Source organism: Pinus tabuliformis, chromosome 7, assembly GCF_031772625.1.
Source record: "Pinus tabuliformis cultivar Carrire ecotype Pingquan chromosome 7, CPIR1, whole genome shotgun sequence".
In the NCBI taxonomy this organism is placed as follows: Eukaryota; Viridiplantae; Streptophyta; class Pinopsida; order Pinales; family Pinaceae; genus Pinus; species Pinus tabuliformis.
The window spans coordinates 1,884,020,163-1,884,036,898 of NC_142293.1; the positions used below are offsets into that span (position 1 = coordinate 1,884,020,163).

General features: G+C 37.7%; 1 protein-coding gene across 3 annotated transcripts in view; it reads right to left on the reverse strand.

Annotated features, from left to right (window-relative positions):
* PKL (chromatin remodeling factor CHD3 (PICKLE)) overlaps positions 1-16,736 on the reverse strand; it is a 234,948-nt gene that overhangs the window by 140,862 nt on the left and 77,350 nt on the right. For all 3 annotated transcript variants that reach the window (XM_089460627.1, XM_089460626.1, XM_089460625.1), the window contains 2 exons: positions 7,953-8,003; positions 7,714-7,813 (listed from right to left, as the gene is read on the reverse strand). In XM_089460627.1, the coding sequence (XP_089316753.1) occupies positions 7,714-7,813; positions 7,953-8,003 (151 nt within the window). The remainder of the gene's footprint in view (positions 1-7,713; positions 7,814-7,952; positions 8,004-16,736) is intronic.

Consider the following 16,736-nt stretch of genomic DNA (forward strand, 5'->3'; position numbering starts at 1 on the left):
GTGAGGGTGTAGATGGAGGTGGCGACAGCAAAGGAACAAGACTCGGACCTCGAGCAATGCTACTGGATGGTGGAGGTGGAGGTGGCATGGCTATTGCAGCAACTGCAGTTGCTTCATCTTCATCCCTTATAAGTTCCTCTTCCAGTTCTTCAAGATGCACTATACCATCCTCCAAATTGTCATCCTCTGGGTGATTGTCCCAAATTCTATATGTGGGATCCTCATAAGCCCGATCACAGTAATAACTCAAAAACCTCAAGTTGTAGTGCACATAAACAAAGCTTTCTGCTCGATTTTCATTGAGTTTGTTTCTTTTCACATTGTGTATGAAGCTTTAGGTACTCCAGCACCTCTCTGCAGAAGAAGTATTCACAACCTGTGATAGAAGAAGTCCATGGCCGCCATATGTTTCCCACCATGTGAGAGCATCAAATCTGTCTCTGTCTTCCATTGCATGGAAGGTACCAAACAAACCAGTGCCACTGAAGTATCTGCCTATTTCAAAGCGCACAGCTGCACATTCCTCCCTGTCAGGTATCAACTTTTCCAATGCTTGCAAATATCCACTAGTTACCTCTGCATCTAAATGGGGTTTGGTCCTAATCCCACCCCCTGGTGCAGGTTGGCCCAACCAAGATGTAGAGTAGTATTTTGGCATAAGGATATACACCAAGCAATGTAATGGAAGATTAAGTTTATTTCACCGTACACACACAAAATCATGAATCATTTTGTACAAGTCAGGATCTCTGTTATGAACAATATATTTTATTTGCCCCAACATGGTATCCATCTGCTCATACACCTCGCCAATCACTGGTTTGTCTGTATCTGCAAACCGAATCATGTGATAAATGGACTTGATGAAATCCAACACTTGCCTCACACTTGTCCAAAACTGACCATCAAGAGCGGCCTCCTCCACCAGTTCAAAACCTTCCCTGTCAGCTACATTTGTAGCCCTTTCCTTTAATACCTGCCAATGTGGACTTGATACCATGCTAGCCAATGACTCTTTTACCTTCAAAAGGTGTCTGAAGGTGAGGTAATAGCTACCAAATCTGGTCTTTCCAATCTTCAACAACTCCAATCTCGAGTGACTGCGGAAAAGGCCATGTGTATTGCTATGATTTGTGATAAATTTTATCATTTGTTTGCCTTTCTTGTACAAATCACCAATCCATTGGTATTGTGCATGTTTGTTCTTGATAACATCACATGCATCAGAAGGTTCAATGTGTGAACGGAACATCCAAACCAAAATACGTTGGGGTATTTATCCTCAATAATTGCTCCCGCTGCCTTACAATTAGGAGCATTATCAGTGATGATTTGGATGACATTGTATGGCCCAATACGGTCAATTGTTTCAAGTAGTGCTTCTGCAATGTTGATGTCGGTCCTGAACTTGTCTGAGTAATCATGTGCAGTTAGAAAGATGGCACCACTAACAGACACAACAAGAACACTTATCAATGGCTTGCCTTTTACATTTGTCCATCCATCAGATACAATGGACACCCCATGGTCAGTCCAAGAACTTGTCATTCTATTCAAAGAATGTGATATTTTTGCTTTTTCATGATCAAGTCCAACGGTTCTTGCCTTGTCATACCCAGGGCTTTTGTATCCTTTAGGGGCATCATTTATGGCAGAAACCATTTCGTGCCAATAAGGTGAGCGAAGAAAATTGAATGGTATCCCACAACCTATAAACCTTAGAATCCACATCATTCCTACACCCCTCATCAAGGAAATCTGATATGGTTCTACGCCTTAAACCTGATGACCCTATGCCTCCATATCCACTGCCTTGGGAGGATGCTGAAGGAGTTCTTTGTGCTTGTGATTGTGAGCTTGGTTCAAAGAAACCCCTTGATTTTTTTGATTTGTATTGGGCTTCCTCCTCTTCCCTTATGTATTTGGCTCTATCCGCTGCTGACACCACTGGACAAGTTTTGATTCCTATTTGTTTGTCTCCATCCCATGGCCTTTTCCCGCAGAGGTGTTTTCTGGCACAGGTGTATGAACCTGTGTAATCATTGTTGCAATGGGGGCAATGAAATTTAGTGGTTCCACCCCCTTTCCCTGCTTCAGGCCTGTTAACATATTTCCACAATGGGGTTTGGTCTTGTTTAGTTTTATGAGAGTCATGTTCACCCTCCTCCTGCTCCAGCTCCTCCTCACCGGGATTTTCATCAAATCCACTTTCTCCAGCTTCTTCATCCCCCTCTTCATTTTGGCCCCTCCGTTTCCTACTCTCCAGCACCATAATAACCATAAAAGGGACCAAGAAGAGGAAAATCCCAAGAAATATAGCCAAGTCCATGATGTTTGATATTTGTAGGGTTTTCAATCTGCAAATTAATTTAATTTATTTAGATTAATTAATTTAATAATTTTTTTACTAAATATTGTTAATAAACTAAATTAAACTACCTAAATTAGTACTAACTAAATTAAACTAACTAAACTAACTAAATTACTAAGTTACTTACCTCTCTGTAGGCATGCTCCTCGCTCCTCAGCACTTGCTCCTCGCTCCTCAGCACTTGCTCCTCGCTCCTTTCCTCTTGCTCTCCTTGCTCTGGCTCTCATACAAGTGATAATGAACTCTTTCTTTGCCCCATTGGGCTTTTAAAACAATTTTTTTTTTAAAATTGGAAAAAAAAAAATCACGTCCGCGCTTTTTTCCCGCCCAGATCACTCCCGGCGTCGAGCGCTTCGCTCCCGTAGCGTTAAAATTTGCTCCTGGAGCAACAGGGCCGAACGGTCCCGATGTCGCTCCCTAAATTGGCAGGGAGCGCAAATTTTTTTATCAGGAGCCGGGGGAGGGAGCGCTCCCCCAAAACACTGATCTCATAGGTTTTTTGATTTGTGTCTCCATTTAATTTTCTGAGCTAAGGCATTGATGAATGCAGCAGTCTTCAAGTAAAAAAATTCTGAGCTAACATTTGTGAGTGTAGTCATTAAAGGAATTGCAGTCAAGCAAGCACGTCTCTAGCAAGGTCAAAATTCCTCTTGGTTTGCTTTCTCAAACTCTTTTATCACTGTTTTACTAATGCCCATCTGATCATTGACTTGCAGTGGTAATAATTTCATGAAAGTAGCCTAAGGACATCTGTCATGTCATCTTAGCAATTTAATGATTCATAGCATCAATAAAACTCATTGTTTATGAAAGTCATATAACAGTCACAATCTTCCTGAAGGCATATTGAAGTCTGATTATTTCTTAACAGTGGCAATTTTTTTTATGAAGATGGCATAATGTTAACAAATAAGTTCCCTAACATATTAATCGACAACTTGCATACTTGGGTAATCATTTATTTAGCATTTCCGGGTAACTGTCATACTGTTTACGTAGCCATCTTGAAGTCTGATATATGACAGTGACTGGAGCATATTCTCATGATTTGCATTTTATGTTAAGTGCTCTCATCTAGATCTTAAAGGGATAATCTTGGAAATGTTTGGCATTTTGACATAAGAATACCTCACTGCTGTCATAATTTAATGTTGTCATAAAGCTCACTAAATATCACAAGTAACAAAGTGCTTTTAATTGTTTACGCTTATGGTTGCTTATTGAGAGAGAGAATGCACACATTGTTTATGTTAAGGTGAATTATTTCATATGCTAAGAGGAAACCAACATGTTATTGTTTTGCGTGATTTCAAGAAGTTCCAAATTTGCAAACATTAGCTCCTTCTCTAAAAGCACATTAATCTCATAGCCTAGCAATCTTGGTTGCCTAAGTGATAAATCTAAGAGCTCATTAGATAGTGTTGTTCTAATAAAATTAATCTTTTGAGTTTTCATAATTGGCACAAGAAGCATGATGCCATTGTCTATCTTGCTCATTATCTGAGGTCTATTTGTGAATAATAGTGTTCTTTACTTGAAGGTTGCTTATCTAATTGGCATTGAGAAAAATTGGTATATCTTGGGATCCTTAAAAGAGCATTGATAATCTTGTGATTTTTTTTGAATAATAATCATTGGCCAAGTGTTCTGATGTTATGAATATAATTCATATAAAATAATAAATATAAATATAAATATTTATATTTATATTTATAATAAATAATAAGTAATTAACTAATGGTTAGTTAGATAGTAACGAAGAGGCATGTCTTAAAAACATGACCATTCATGAAAGAGAACTTGCCTAGGGTATATAAGCAGGCATCATTCTTACAACAGACATTTACGCCTCATTCTTACAATGGACATTTACGTCTTTGAAATATTTCAAAGATTTTCATTGCGTATACGACTTTTGGTCGTTAAATCTAAACAATAAGGAATTGTAATCATTACTTTGGGTTTACTGGTTGTTGAGCATATTGGCAAACCATTTATCTTGTTGGTCACATCTTGTTAACTTGGCACATTCTCTTATGGTTAAGAATGTCTCTTGATATCATTGGCAAGTACTTGTTTCCTTGACTCAAGATTTAATTACAGATTAAGTCCTTAATCATTAAGAAAATCTTAGCAAAAAGCTCACTCAACACCCTTGCATTGCATCCTAAGTTTAGTTGCATTAATAACTTACCTCTAAGCATAAGCTTGGTTGACAGATTTCTAGAGCAACCATTCTCATCTAAGCTCGAGGGGCTTATCAACTCTTTGATGGTTAACACGTCAACCTTGCAGTCGTCAGAGCCACAGTCTCTGCAACGCCGGAGGCATCGGGTGACAGGATCCTAACAAAAGGTATCGTTAATCAAGCCCTTGTTTGCTTCCTGTTGGCCTCCTTACCATAACCTACCTTGGAGCCTAGCTTCAAAACAGTTAAGGGTAGGTCATACTTAGATCAAGCATTTAATTAAAGATAACCAAGATCTTTGCGTCCCACCTAGGTCTTAGGATTTGCATTTCATATAAGTTAGTGAAGCATTTAAGCAGCAGTTGTACTTCCGATTACTTGGTCTTAATTCATAAGCAAGAGTTTTGCCTCTACAAGGCACTGGTTTCAAATATAAATTTGACCTAATCCTAAAAATCTTGCTAATTTTAACTAGGTAGCTCGGCCACTCAATTGTGTCTCCCAAACTCGTTGGTTCCCAACTTGTCCATTATCATCTCATTTCCACAAAGTCTACCCCCCATAGCTTGTTGTTGGGAGACATCTAGAATGGAGAGGTTGGGGATGAGGGTAACAGCCCCCGACCTGAGTCTCTATCGTAGTGCCTGTACAATCTGAGCAACAATAGGATGCATGACAAATAACCACGTTGAAGCTTATGCCCTCTACCAAGGAATTTAGTTATTCAAAGAAAAATAGGTAGCTTCTCTTAGTGTTTTGGGAGACTCCCTTCTTATTTAGCATTTGGTGAAGGGCTCCTCTCTGAGGGACAAAACATTAGAAAGTCTTATGAAAAGACTTAGGAAAATAGTAGAAGAGTTCTCTTCAATAGAATATTTCTATGTACTCGATGATCTCAAAAAAGATGCAAACTTATGTTCTAATGAAGGGTATAAATTAAGATTGGGAGATTTAAAAATCAATGGCCAAATTAGGCCCTCTCCTAATCCTTAGGAATAAATGAAGTGGCATTGCACAATTAATAACGATTCCATTATTGATCAATTATAGTACGAGTCATGTTGAAATTTGTGACTGCGTTTGGTCTTCATAATATTCTATGTACTATTGATTTTATGTATTTCATGTAAAAGAGAAAAGAAAATTATTATTATTATTTTTATAGCATGGGTTTCATCATCTAGATCAATTTGTTTTTAGATCAAGCACCCATTGTGTGCTTCTCGGAGTTGTCATGGAATCAAAAAGTCAAAGAGTCATTCTCATATGTATTATGACCCTATTGGGCATTTTGTATCAAGTCAAAGAATTTATTTCAAGTCAAAAAGGGCCATTGTCTCCCTCCAAGACCAAGTTGGCCTCATGAAGGGCAATTCGACATCCCTAGAAGCCTATATATAAGAGGCACTCGACCTCACTTGAGAAATTATCCAAACAGTGCAATTAAGGACAAGAAAGAGACCTAAAAGCCTAAGGGTGAGCGAAGGAAAAAAAGAATCAAAGGAAGAGAAATTGAAGTTCTGAAGCTTGTTTTTGGTCCACATAATTCCACGGTTGCGAAGAAATTTAGGGCAAAAATCTGTTGCAGCAAGACCGAATTGCAGCCATCTTAAGAAGCAGAAGTTTGGTGTCAAGAAAATCAACTTTGGAAGCCAAATAACCAATGAGAAAGAATCAACCTAAGCGAAGGAGAGAGAAGGTCTATTTTACCATCTTTTTCCCACATGTGCGAGCTAGGGTTTGTGCAATAAGGCAGAGAAATTGCAGTCAAAAGTTGCAGGTCCGAACTTGAGATCAGAAGTGAAGTTGAAGCAATTTTCAAGCAATTTGACTTGGGTTGACTTTGCGAAGGACAAGCTCATCAAAGGAGATGTTGACTTGGTCATGGAAAGGTCTTGGTCTAGACTCTAAAAGGTCCTGGAATTCGTCATTTGAAGATTCTATTAGAAGAGAAGCATTCTTGTAGGTTTTTCTCTCTAGGAGAGTTTTTGGCCCTGGCTAGCAGCCTATATCTTGTCCTCTTGTTCTATTGATCTTCATAGTTTGGTAGTTGTTTGATGATAAGAACATTAGAATTACAAGTACATCAAGTTTAGGTAAAAGAACCTCACAAGCAGTTATCAAGTATAGAGAAATCACCCTAATCTAGCTGCCCTTGATTTCTCAACGAGTCATGACATGTAAATTTTGTTTTTTGGTGTGTCAGTTTTGTAAGATATATACCTACAAAGCCCTGTTTTTGTTGTCCATTTTGGAGTCCCTCTGGGAAAAATTGTAGTTTTGCTGGATAAGATGACTCAGAAAGAAAAATTCAACATATAGTTATGTACTACCCGATCTATTTGCTGCGATCCAAGCACAGACTTGCATATAAATACAAAACTATCATAAAGGTTAAAAAATAATATATATATATATATATATATATATATATAGATAATGGTAAATTTTATTGGAGGTTTTTAACCAGGCGATTTTTTATCAAATTTCGTGATTGTTGAATTCAAACACTAACCAGTAGCTTTTAAAAACTGCATTAACATTATCAAAATTCACACATTTAGGATTTTACGGTAGTATGAATAAATTGTTTCGTAAAAGTTTTTAAAAACTGCACTATCATGCTCATAATTGATGTGTTTTTGTCTTAGGGGACATGCTTGATACCATGTAAACTTCTGAGAAAAAGTTCAGCAGCCCCTTCTTCCAGTGATATTATCTTTTTCATTTTAAGAAAGTTACAAACAAACAAAAAATATAAATAAATAAATAAAATTAAAAAATAAAATTATCTTTAACTCTAAATATTTTTTAATATTATTGTATTTTTTGTACATGGCATTTCCCTGCTGTATCTGGACCCTGGCTTTTCAAAAATCTAGCAGATCCTTTATCCAGATCTGTTTGCTAGTAACTTAGCTCAAAACACATGCTATATCATTATTTTAAAAGGAAAAGTGAGATTCCCATTGAATTAATTCAGATGTGCAGAATTCATTCTTAACATATCTGATGCTTAAATCACATGCAGCATAATTGTTTTAAAATGAGTAGATACATTCCCATTAATAACCTTTATAAAATGTCTTGTTAGCAAGAAATTGCATCTAAGAGATTAAAATATGCGGAAGTAAACGCAAACATTTGAACATACTTCGAAGAAGATGAGGTGCCAACATCAAGTGCAATCTCCCAACTTGTTCCTCCTGACTAATATCTTCAAATTCCCGTTGAAATTCCTCCAAGCTGCCAAACTGAAAAAATTTGAATGTTAGGTACCACAAAACAAATGAAGAGTGAAGGTAAACAATTAAAAACAAAAACCAGCTTGTTAGTTTTAATGCAAATGAACATCGCATGGTCAACAAACAAATTGAATAGCCAACCACTAACCTTTCCTGCATCCAGAAAGTGCATTAGCATGAAGAGCTCATCCAGATTATTCTGACAAAGACCAAAAAAATCATTTACATAAATCATAGAAGAAAACATAAACCCTAGTCCAAAAGATTGAGCTTTTTGCTCATTTGTGGGCATTCATGAAATTACCTGTGTTATCTACAAAATAAACATGCTATTATAAAGATGTTTATTACAATGGAGAAAATTACTAAATACTACAAAATACAGATGATTAAAGGATAGACACTTTACTTCATTAATTATTATTTAACAAATAAATTACTGGGCAGGTTAATTTAAGATAGATAAGAAATCATCAACTCAATTGCCTTGAACATGACAAACAGTATTTCATCATATACAAATCACTAGGCAGCACTGATCCAAAACATGCTGGAAAAAAAATGCTAGCCTCGAATCTGAAAACCACAGGTGAATTTGAAGGTTTAGGACTACAAACAGCTGGTCGCCAAGATAAAAAACCAGGAAAACTCACATCTCCAATAACTGCCCCAGGTATCCCCCACTATAGAATCTAAACTCTTCAATATTAAAAACAATCAGGAGGAGATAATGTCGCAACAAGCCTTGTTCACGCAGGAGACAGAAACATACCAGCAGAACCTCGACTCTTAAGTGTAAGTGGTTTACAGCCTGCACATCGGAAAACCACCCACATACCCTGGTCACTAAAGTGGAAGAGGCTATCTGCTCCTCAGAACCCTTGCATGTGGGCACTTCTTCCCAACACAATACCCTTGACATAAAGGATATCAACCTCACGCAGCCTAAGATGGTGTCAGCTCAACACTATTCCACCACTTCAAGAGCCCAAAGGATCACCCCACAGCCCTCTAGGCCAAGAGATGTCTCACCAACAGACGACATCAAATGAGACTCGTGACAGTATACTTATATGCATTGATTGGTCATGAGGTGAACGGGTGTGTCCTCTGACATCATATTAACTTAATGATATTGTTAGCTACTCTTATTATTATTATTATTACATTGCCACTCACTCCAGGAATACTTTGTCCTCAAAGCATAGTAAACAGGATTCCCTCTAGTTGAGCATGTTTTCATGATGTCATCATTGTTGCTATTGTTTGGGGGTTTATGGGTTTCACTTTGTTTCTGACTTTCGCAGAGTTCCTTTTTATTGTTTGCATCATAACTTTAAGTCTTTTGACCCAATTGTTTATTGTAAAACCTTTTTATGTTTGGAGTTATAGTTTCCTTGCTTCCCCTATTGTATGTTCCTCTATGTTTCTTGCACTTATTTCATTAGATGTAATTCACCTTTCTTGAGAGTACAAGCTTCATCACCATATAAATTACTATTACAAACTTCCCAGTTAAACTCCAAGAACTATTCTCCAATGTTGGAAGTATACATGCCCAACTATATCAACCATAACACACTTGTCAGCAGGCCTGTAGTTCCAAATGTTGAATGGTGTGGTCATTGATGCCAACGTTTGTTAATGAACGATCTTAATATGTCTGGATTGCATTAGTTGGAAGCTCTAATTCAACAATGGTTGGAAATGCTTACCCTAGCTCTAGGGTTTGGTTGGACAATGATCATACCCCGCATTTGTCAGAGGTTTTTGAAGAAGTTGATAACTGAATATGCCTTGGATACTCGCCATGGGATTCTTCTCGTCGAGCTGATTCCAATGTTATGTGGTACGCCACAAGAGCCTTCACAGTTTGTGACTAATGCTTGATTAATGATGGATGACCCAATTTGTGGGTAAAAACCCCAAAAGATGATGATGTGGTATAGCATCAAAAGTTGAGCTAAGGCACACTAAACGAATGTTTAATACATGTTCTCTAAGGTCCAAGGTCAAAACCCATCCTATGGTCAAAATCCTCAAAATAAAATGATATGGAATCATAACTCACCTTACAAAACGACCCTTATTAAAGAAACGATTAATGGTCTAAAAGATCTAAGTTTAATATATGGATCAAATATGGAGGAGGTAAAAATAAATTAAAACAATGGTCCAATGGTCTAATAACGTTCAAATTACATTGGCCTCCCACCAAATATTTCATGGCACTAGATCAAACATTTTTTTAAGTTAGGGTCGTTTTTTAAACAAAATATGGGACCTCAACTTGTATAAATACAGCCCACGCTAACTTCTTAAAGAACAAATGATTTGAGCTTAACTACGAACCGCTCTGTAAGATATTCCTCAGCCATGTGTAAGACTCAAATTATCTTATTGACCCTGCGGTTTTGATCTAAGAAATAGCGAAACGATTTTATGGGTTAATGGCTTGTATTTCCTCTGGGGAAAGGGTTTCTTTAGAATTCTTTTTCGCAGGTGCCACGATTCTCATATGAAATGTCTTTATGTCCAGAACGAATATTGCAAGTTTTTGGGGATGTATCTTTGATAGAGTTGTGTTATACTGCTTGCAAATATCTGGAGTTTCAAACCAAGCTTTTGAGGCATTGAAGCATTACTAATCTTTATAGAATAATACCTTCGGCGCTCTCTGAAACATGCAATTTTTCCAGAATCGCAAAATCTCTAAGCTTACCCTGTTCTTGACTAGGTCATGACACCTTTGCAACAATTTTTGAGGCCTGGCAAAGTATTTTTGTATATATTCTTGTTCGAAATCAGAGAAATTCTAGATGTGAAAATCTTGCTTCGTGAGTCACATCTGGACATGAAATTCTTATTGATTACATTTCTTAGTTAAGGGTCTCCTTGTAACTTAATATGATCAAAAGGTTACCAGTATTTGCAATATATAATAAGGGCATATCTACAGTACCTTGTATGTATACCTATTGCAGCCTTCAAAAAGAATATATGGCTCGACAATGTGAATGATAAACCAATATTAATCAGCCTGCAAATTTGAACCATGACTGGAATATTTAAAGCATTTTTTTGTGCGATTTGAAGCATCATTTGTCAAGGGTCTTGTGGAAGTGTTGTAAGAGATACACGAACCCAATTTAAACCCTATCTCAGATTGACTAAATTGTAAACATCACTTTGTCATTATTGGCCAAGCAATTGTTTCAGAAGGTTGAAGCAGTTCTACAAAGAGTGTTTATTACCAGTGGCATTGTGCGTGTGTGTACAAAGTGATTGAAGAAGTCGAGTGATATGGCATGCTTAATATAGCATAGTTTGGTATTACGTAATACAACTCTATTAAGTGGGTAATGTTGGTATCTGTAATGTCCCCAAATTTTGGATTACCTGGTGAGGTGGCTAGGAGGGTTTTCCAGAACTTGTGTTAGCCTAGTCATAGGAGCAGGATTACTCCATTCGTGGGCCTCGAGCGTTTTAGAGGATTTTTATGGGTTTGACTGATATCGCTTACCATTTTTCATCATCAAGATCAGTTTTGCACAATTCGCTCTTGGTTCTATTGCATTCTGACGACTTCCATAAAATGGCGTTATGAACAGGCATATTTTGATTAATTTCATTTAAGGTGTTGTTTCGAGTTGATTACTTAGAGAAATGCCTTAGTGTAATAGCTCGTTAGAATCGGGGCGAAAAGATCTACAAAGCAAGATGATAAAAGGGGGCTTTGGGTGGCCAGTGTGACCACAGAGGCAAATTAAGCACCCTACTTTGGCTTCGAGAGTGATATCACTCAGATTTAACCTCTACACTTCATGGAGGCAAGAAATCTCTAAGAAATAATGAGGCATTCTAGTGTTATCAGTTGATTTTAAAGGCTTATTTGGTATTTTCTATCTTATTTGTAACAAGTTTGTTATATAGAATTAAATAACTCTGTAATTAGTGAGTAATTAGGCAAGAGGCATGATCTAACAAACATAGAATACAACGACAAACTGAGAATTTTTTGAACAGAGACGCCATGGCTAGGGTTTTTGGAAACGATTTCATTGTTGTCACCTCTCTGCAAATCAATGGAGGGAGCTCCCCGGAACCAAATCGAAGGCCTCTTGCAGGCGGGAGAGCTGATCCCGAGCCACGAGCAATGTTAAGGAATAGGCATGGAACAAAATCTGATTTTTCCGCCGCAGATCGAATCTACCACAGGTCAATCACGACAGGTTTCCTCATGGCACGGCCTTTCCACAGCTTCAATCTTGTGACCAAGGCAAACTTAGGTGGTAACAGAGCAGGGTTTGAGGGACTGCCATCGATGGCCAGGAGTAAGCACAAAGGCCCAGAGATAGACAAGAAGGCGGTGGTATGTAATGCTATCAGAATAGAGGGAGATTGGAGCCAAGGTCAGCATTCTTTCCACAGATCTGTCGTTGTGGTGTGTTGCTCGGATCTGGCAAACGAGGTAGACGCGGGATCAATTGTGAAAACTCCTTTTTGGATCAAGGGGACCATCATCGCAGAAGTGGAAGGATGCAACGGCACAGGGTATGAGGGAGAGCCGCCGACAGCCAGGGTATGGAGCCGAGGACGGGTCTTATTCCTCAGATCTGAAGCAGAGGTGTTTTGCTCAGATCTGGTCAACGGGAAAGACGCGGAATCAATCAAAAAGATTCCTTGTAGGGTCGAGGGGAATGACATTACAGATTTGGAGGAACCAGTCAAGAATATGGCAGATGGATTGAAGCACGACGAAGACCAAAAAGCAATCAAGGCAGTGGATCTCTGGCTGACGCTGAAAACGCTCTCCGGATGCAGAGGTTTCTGATTGTAAAAACCATACCCGTTTGCTGCAAGACCATTGGAGCAGACGCAGTCAAAGCCTCTATTGCGAGAAGGAAAAACCTCCAGACGCCCCAGATTGCCAGTTCTGGTTCTGATGGGACAATTCCCAATCGATTTCAAATCTTTGTTAAAACGCCCAAGGGGAAAACAATCGTGATCTGGACTTTATGATAACGACAATGTTACAGATTTGAAGAATAACATTGTCGTTCAGACTGGCTACCTGGCTGGGAAACAACACCTATTAAATGGGGGCAGATCGCTGCAGGACTACAGAACCATGCAAGATTACAACATCAAGCTAGGATCTACAATCATTCTCAATATGAGACTACGAGGAGGTGTCGAAATCTATGTAACTAGCTCGCAAAATACAGGGTCTTTCAAGGACGCAGTCAAGGGCAAAGGGAAAGCAAACCCCACAGCTGCCACTGAACCCCCAGGGCCTTACATTGTAGATCAAACTCTGGAGAACCCATCTATCTCCATCATATACCAAAGGTAAAAGCTATATACTCAGATCTACACAATTACGGAGTTATTTGCAGATTTAATGGTTTTTGGCCCAAATCTGACGTATTGCATCAATGGATCCATACAGTCTAACAAAAAAATGTGAAATCTACCTATACCCTAAGGGGTTTTTCATAGTAAGATTTTACATAGAAGAGGAAAAGGAAATAATCCTCAACCAAGGGCCATGGTTCTGGGGCAGTGCTGGACTATTCATCACCCCATGGTTTCCCGATTTTGATGCCAATACTATGGTGGTATCAAGGATGCCAGTATGGGTTAAGCTGCATAACCTCCCTTTACATTTTTGGCATCAAAAGGCTTTAACCGCTATTGGAAATACCTTGGGCAAACTGTTAAAGATCGATGCAGAGAGACACCTAAAAGGAATATTTACGTTTGCCAAAATATGTGTCAAAGTAGATCTCAACCAAGGCTTACCAGAAAGTATAATCCCGAATTTCAATAATACACAGTGGACACAACCCTTGGACTATGAGAACACAGCATTCTGATGCCGAGGATGTCAACAAACAAGTCACTTGTAAGCAACAACAAAGGAAGCCGAAGTGATCGCAGAATATAGAAAATCTGGTAATCAAGGAAGCTACAGCAAAGAAAGTAGAGCACAATGCAGTAGAAGATAAAATTTAGGGTAATAAGGAAAAATAGAACAACTTGGAACAGATATAAGAACTCCAACTGGAAATAAGTGGCACCAAACGAACTCACAACCCCGAAGGATCGAATTCAAACAAGGAACAACCAACGAACACAATGGAAAACCAGCTTGCCATTATCGACTCCACTCCCAACACTGATAGTTGGCAAAAAGTGGATAAGAAGAAGGGCAGGAAAGCTTAGGCCAACTGGACTATTTGGTTCTTTTTTCATGCTTTCTTGATATCAGGAACAACTCATTTTGCTTTCTTCTTTTAGGTAGGATTGTATCTTGTGGGCTCTATGATCTGCTTTCATATAGCGAAATTCAATGCTTAATTGCATATACTATGTAACTTTTTATTTTAATAAAAAGTTCAATTTTTTCTTTGGAAAATAAAAACAAACATAGAATTAAATAACTGTGTAATTAGTGAGCAATTAGGCAAAGGGCATGATCCATTCAACAAGACGCACCCGGAGTTGTATTTAAGCCAAGGCCTCCCACAATTGTAAATCATCAATCAATTAATATATATTTATAACTATTGTTGAGTTTTAATGCTCCATCTGGTATCAAAGCCATGAGTTTTGTCTGTCTTTTCATCGACAATTGTCCTACAACAACCGCATCGTCGCTTCTTTCGTTGCTCATCGTTGTCTACGCTCCTGTTACTCACCCCAAGCATGACCCCGCACCACACTCTCCTACTTCACACCATTATCCAGCGGCCCAAAACCCACGAGTTCATTGCTTTCTATTCGGACAGCACCTGCAAACACCGCTTCACCTATCCCGATTGGCTTCCGACAGCACCTGCAATCATCACTTTCGCCTATCTCGATTGGCTTCCGATAGCACCTACAGACACTTTCACCTATCCTAATTGCCTCATATCAGCTCCGTTGTCGCTTTCTCCAAATCGAAATCGAAAAGCCCCTAGTAAACGCATAATTTCAATTTTGATTATATATATATATATATATATGTAAAAGTTATTATATAATTAATTGTTATAATATAGTTATATAGTTATAACCATATATTGTATAGTTATAACTATATATTATATAGTTACTTTAATTTTTTTTAATAATAATAATTATTTAATATATATATATAGAAGTTATTATATAATTAATTGTTATAATATAGTTATATAGTTATAACCATATATTATATAGTTACTTTAATTTTTTTTAAATAATAATAATTATTTAAAATATATATATAGATATATATATATATATATATATATATATATTATTTAATAAAAATATAAAAAATAAATATATACTATGTCAAGTTAACGAAAAGGGTTACGTTGGATAACTACACTCCATCTCATACCCGCTCAATGTCTTCATCAATGTCGATGGCCAATTTTAATAAAAGATTGATAGATCTCGAGACTAAGGTGACGGGACATGGCAAAAACATCGAGTAGCTCGAAGGTACGACAAAGAGATTAGAGAGTCAGCTCAACCAGAACCATAACAAATTTAAGAAGGATCATGCAATCCTTTCAAATAAGGTGAATCTAAATCATAATCAAGCAATGGTGATGTTGACCTGCATTTGTGACAAGTTAAAGATTACACCCAATCAAATAGCCCAGAGTAATGAAGCTATTGATCATCCCAATTCTTCTGCTTCGTCAAACTCATCAGATTCACATGAGAAAATCGAGTCTCCAAAAGCATTGTCCATACCCCATCAACAAAATAGTAACACGAATTTTCAAAATATGCAGCTTTGGAATCAATATTCAAATATGGAGTCCGTGAATCAATACCCTCTCTTTACTCCAATAGTGGCGACATCATATCAATGACGAGAAAAACTTGAACCCTCCAAATTTGACGATAACGAAAAGTGCAGTGTTGCATGGTTCAATAATGCAAAAGAATATTTCAAGATTTACAGTATTGACAATGATGATGAAAAGATCAAGCATGCATCTATGAAAATGGAAGGCGAAGCATATAATTGGTATATGTGGTGGAAAAAGACGACACTTGCTATCAGTTGGAGGAAATTCAAAAATGCATTCTTTAAAAGGTTTGAAGGTGTCAAGGAAGAAGTATTCTTCTCAGCACTCACCAGACTGCAACAAAAAGGAGATGTGGACGAATACACTCGAGAGTGGGAAACTTTAGCTACACGAGTACCTAGATTATCATAAACTTGTTTCATTTAGTCATACATCACGAAACTTAAACCCCATATCCATGCTGAGCTTGAGCTTCATGACATCAATTCTATAGAAGTAGCCAGACAGAAGGCAAAAGTTGCTGAAAAAAAGCACGAAAAGGTGCAGTGGCCAAAAGTTGAAAGAGTATATTCGAGACGAAGAATTTCCCAAGTTGTGAACACGGATAACACCAAATAGGTTCCATCACATCTTCATGAAAAATATTGTGGCGAAAAATGGAACCCTAAACATAGATGTGCTAAAGGGAAAGAAACCAAGACCCTGTATAAATGTGAAGCACTAATGATTCGAACAGTGAAGAATCAGATGTAGAAGAAAACGAATATTCTCCAGGACCAGATAATGAGAATATTCTGCAATTGTCATTATCGGTCATGACAGGTATATCTCAAACCTAGACATTAAAGTTAAATGGACACATCAATAGAGCAACGTAATGGTTCTGATTGATACTGGAAGCACCCACAACTTTTTGGACTCTACTATGCCGATAAGACTCAACATTTTCACGTTTCCCATGCCTAACATGAATATTATGTACCTAACAATAAAAAATTGAAAAGGAACGAAAATGCCATAAAGTCAAATTACAGATTCAAGACTATAATCTAGAATCTCCGTTCTACATTGAACCATTAGGAGTGGATGTGGTCCTAGGTATCCAATGGCTTCAATCCGTATTTATAAAATTT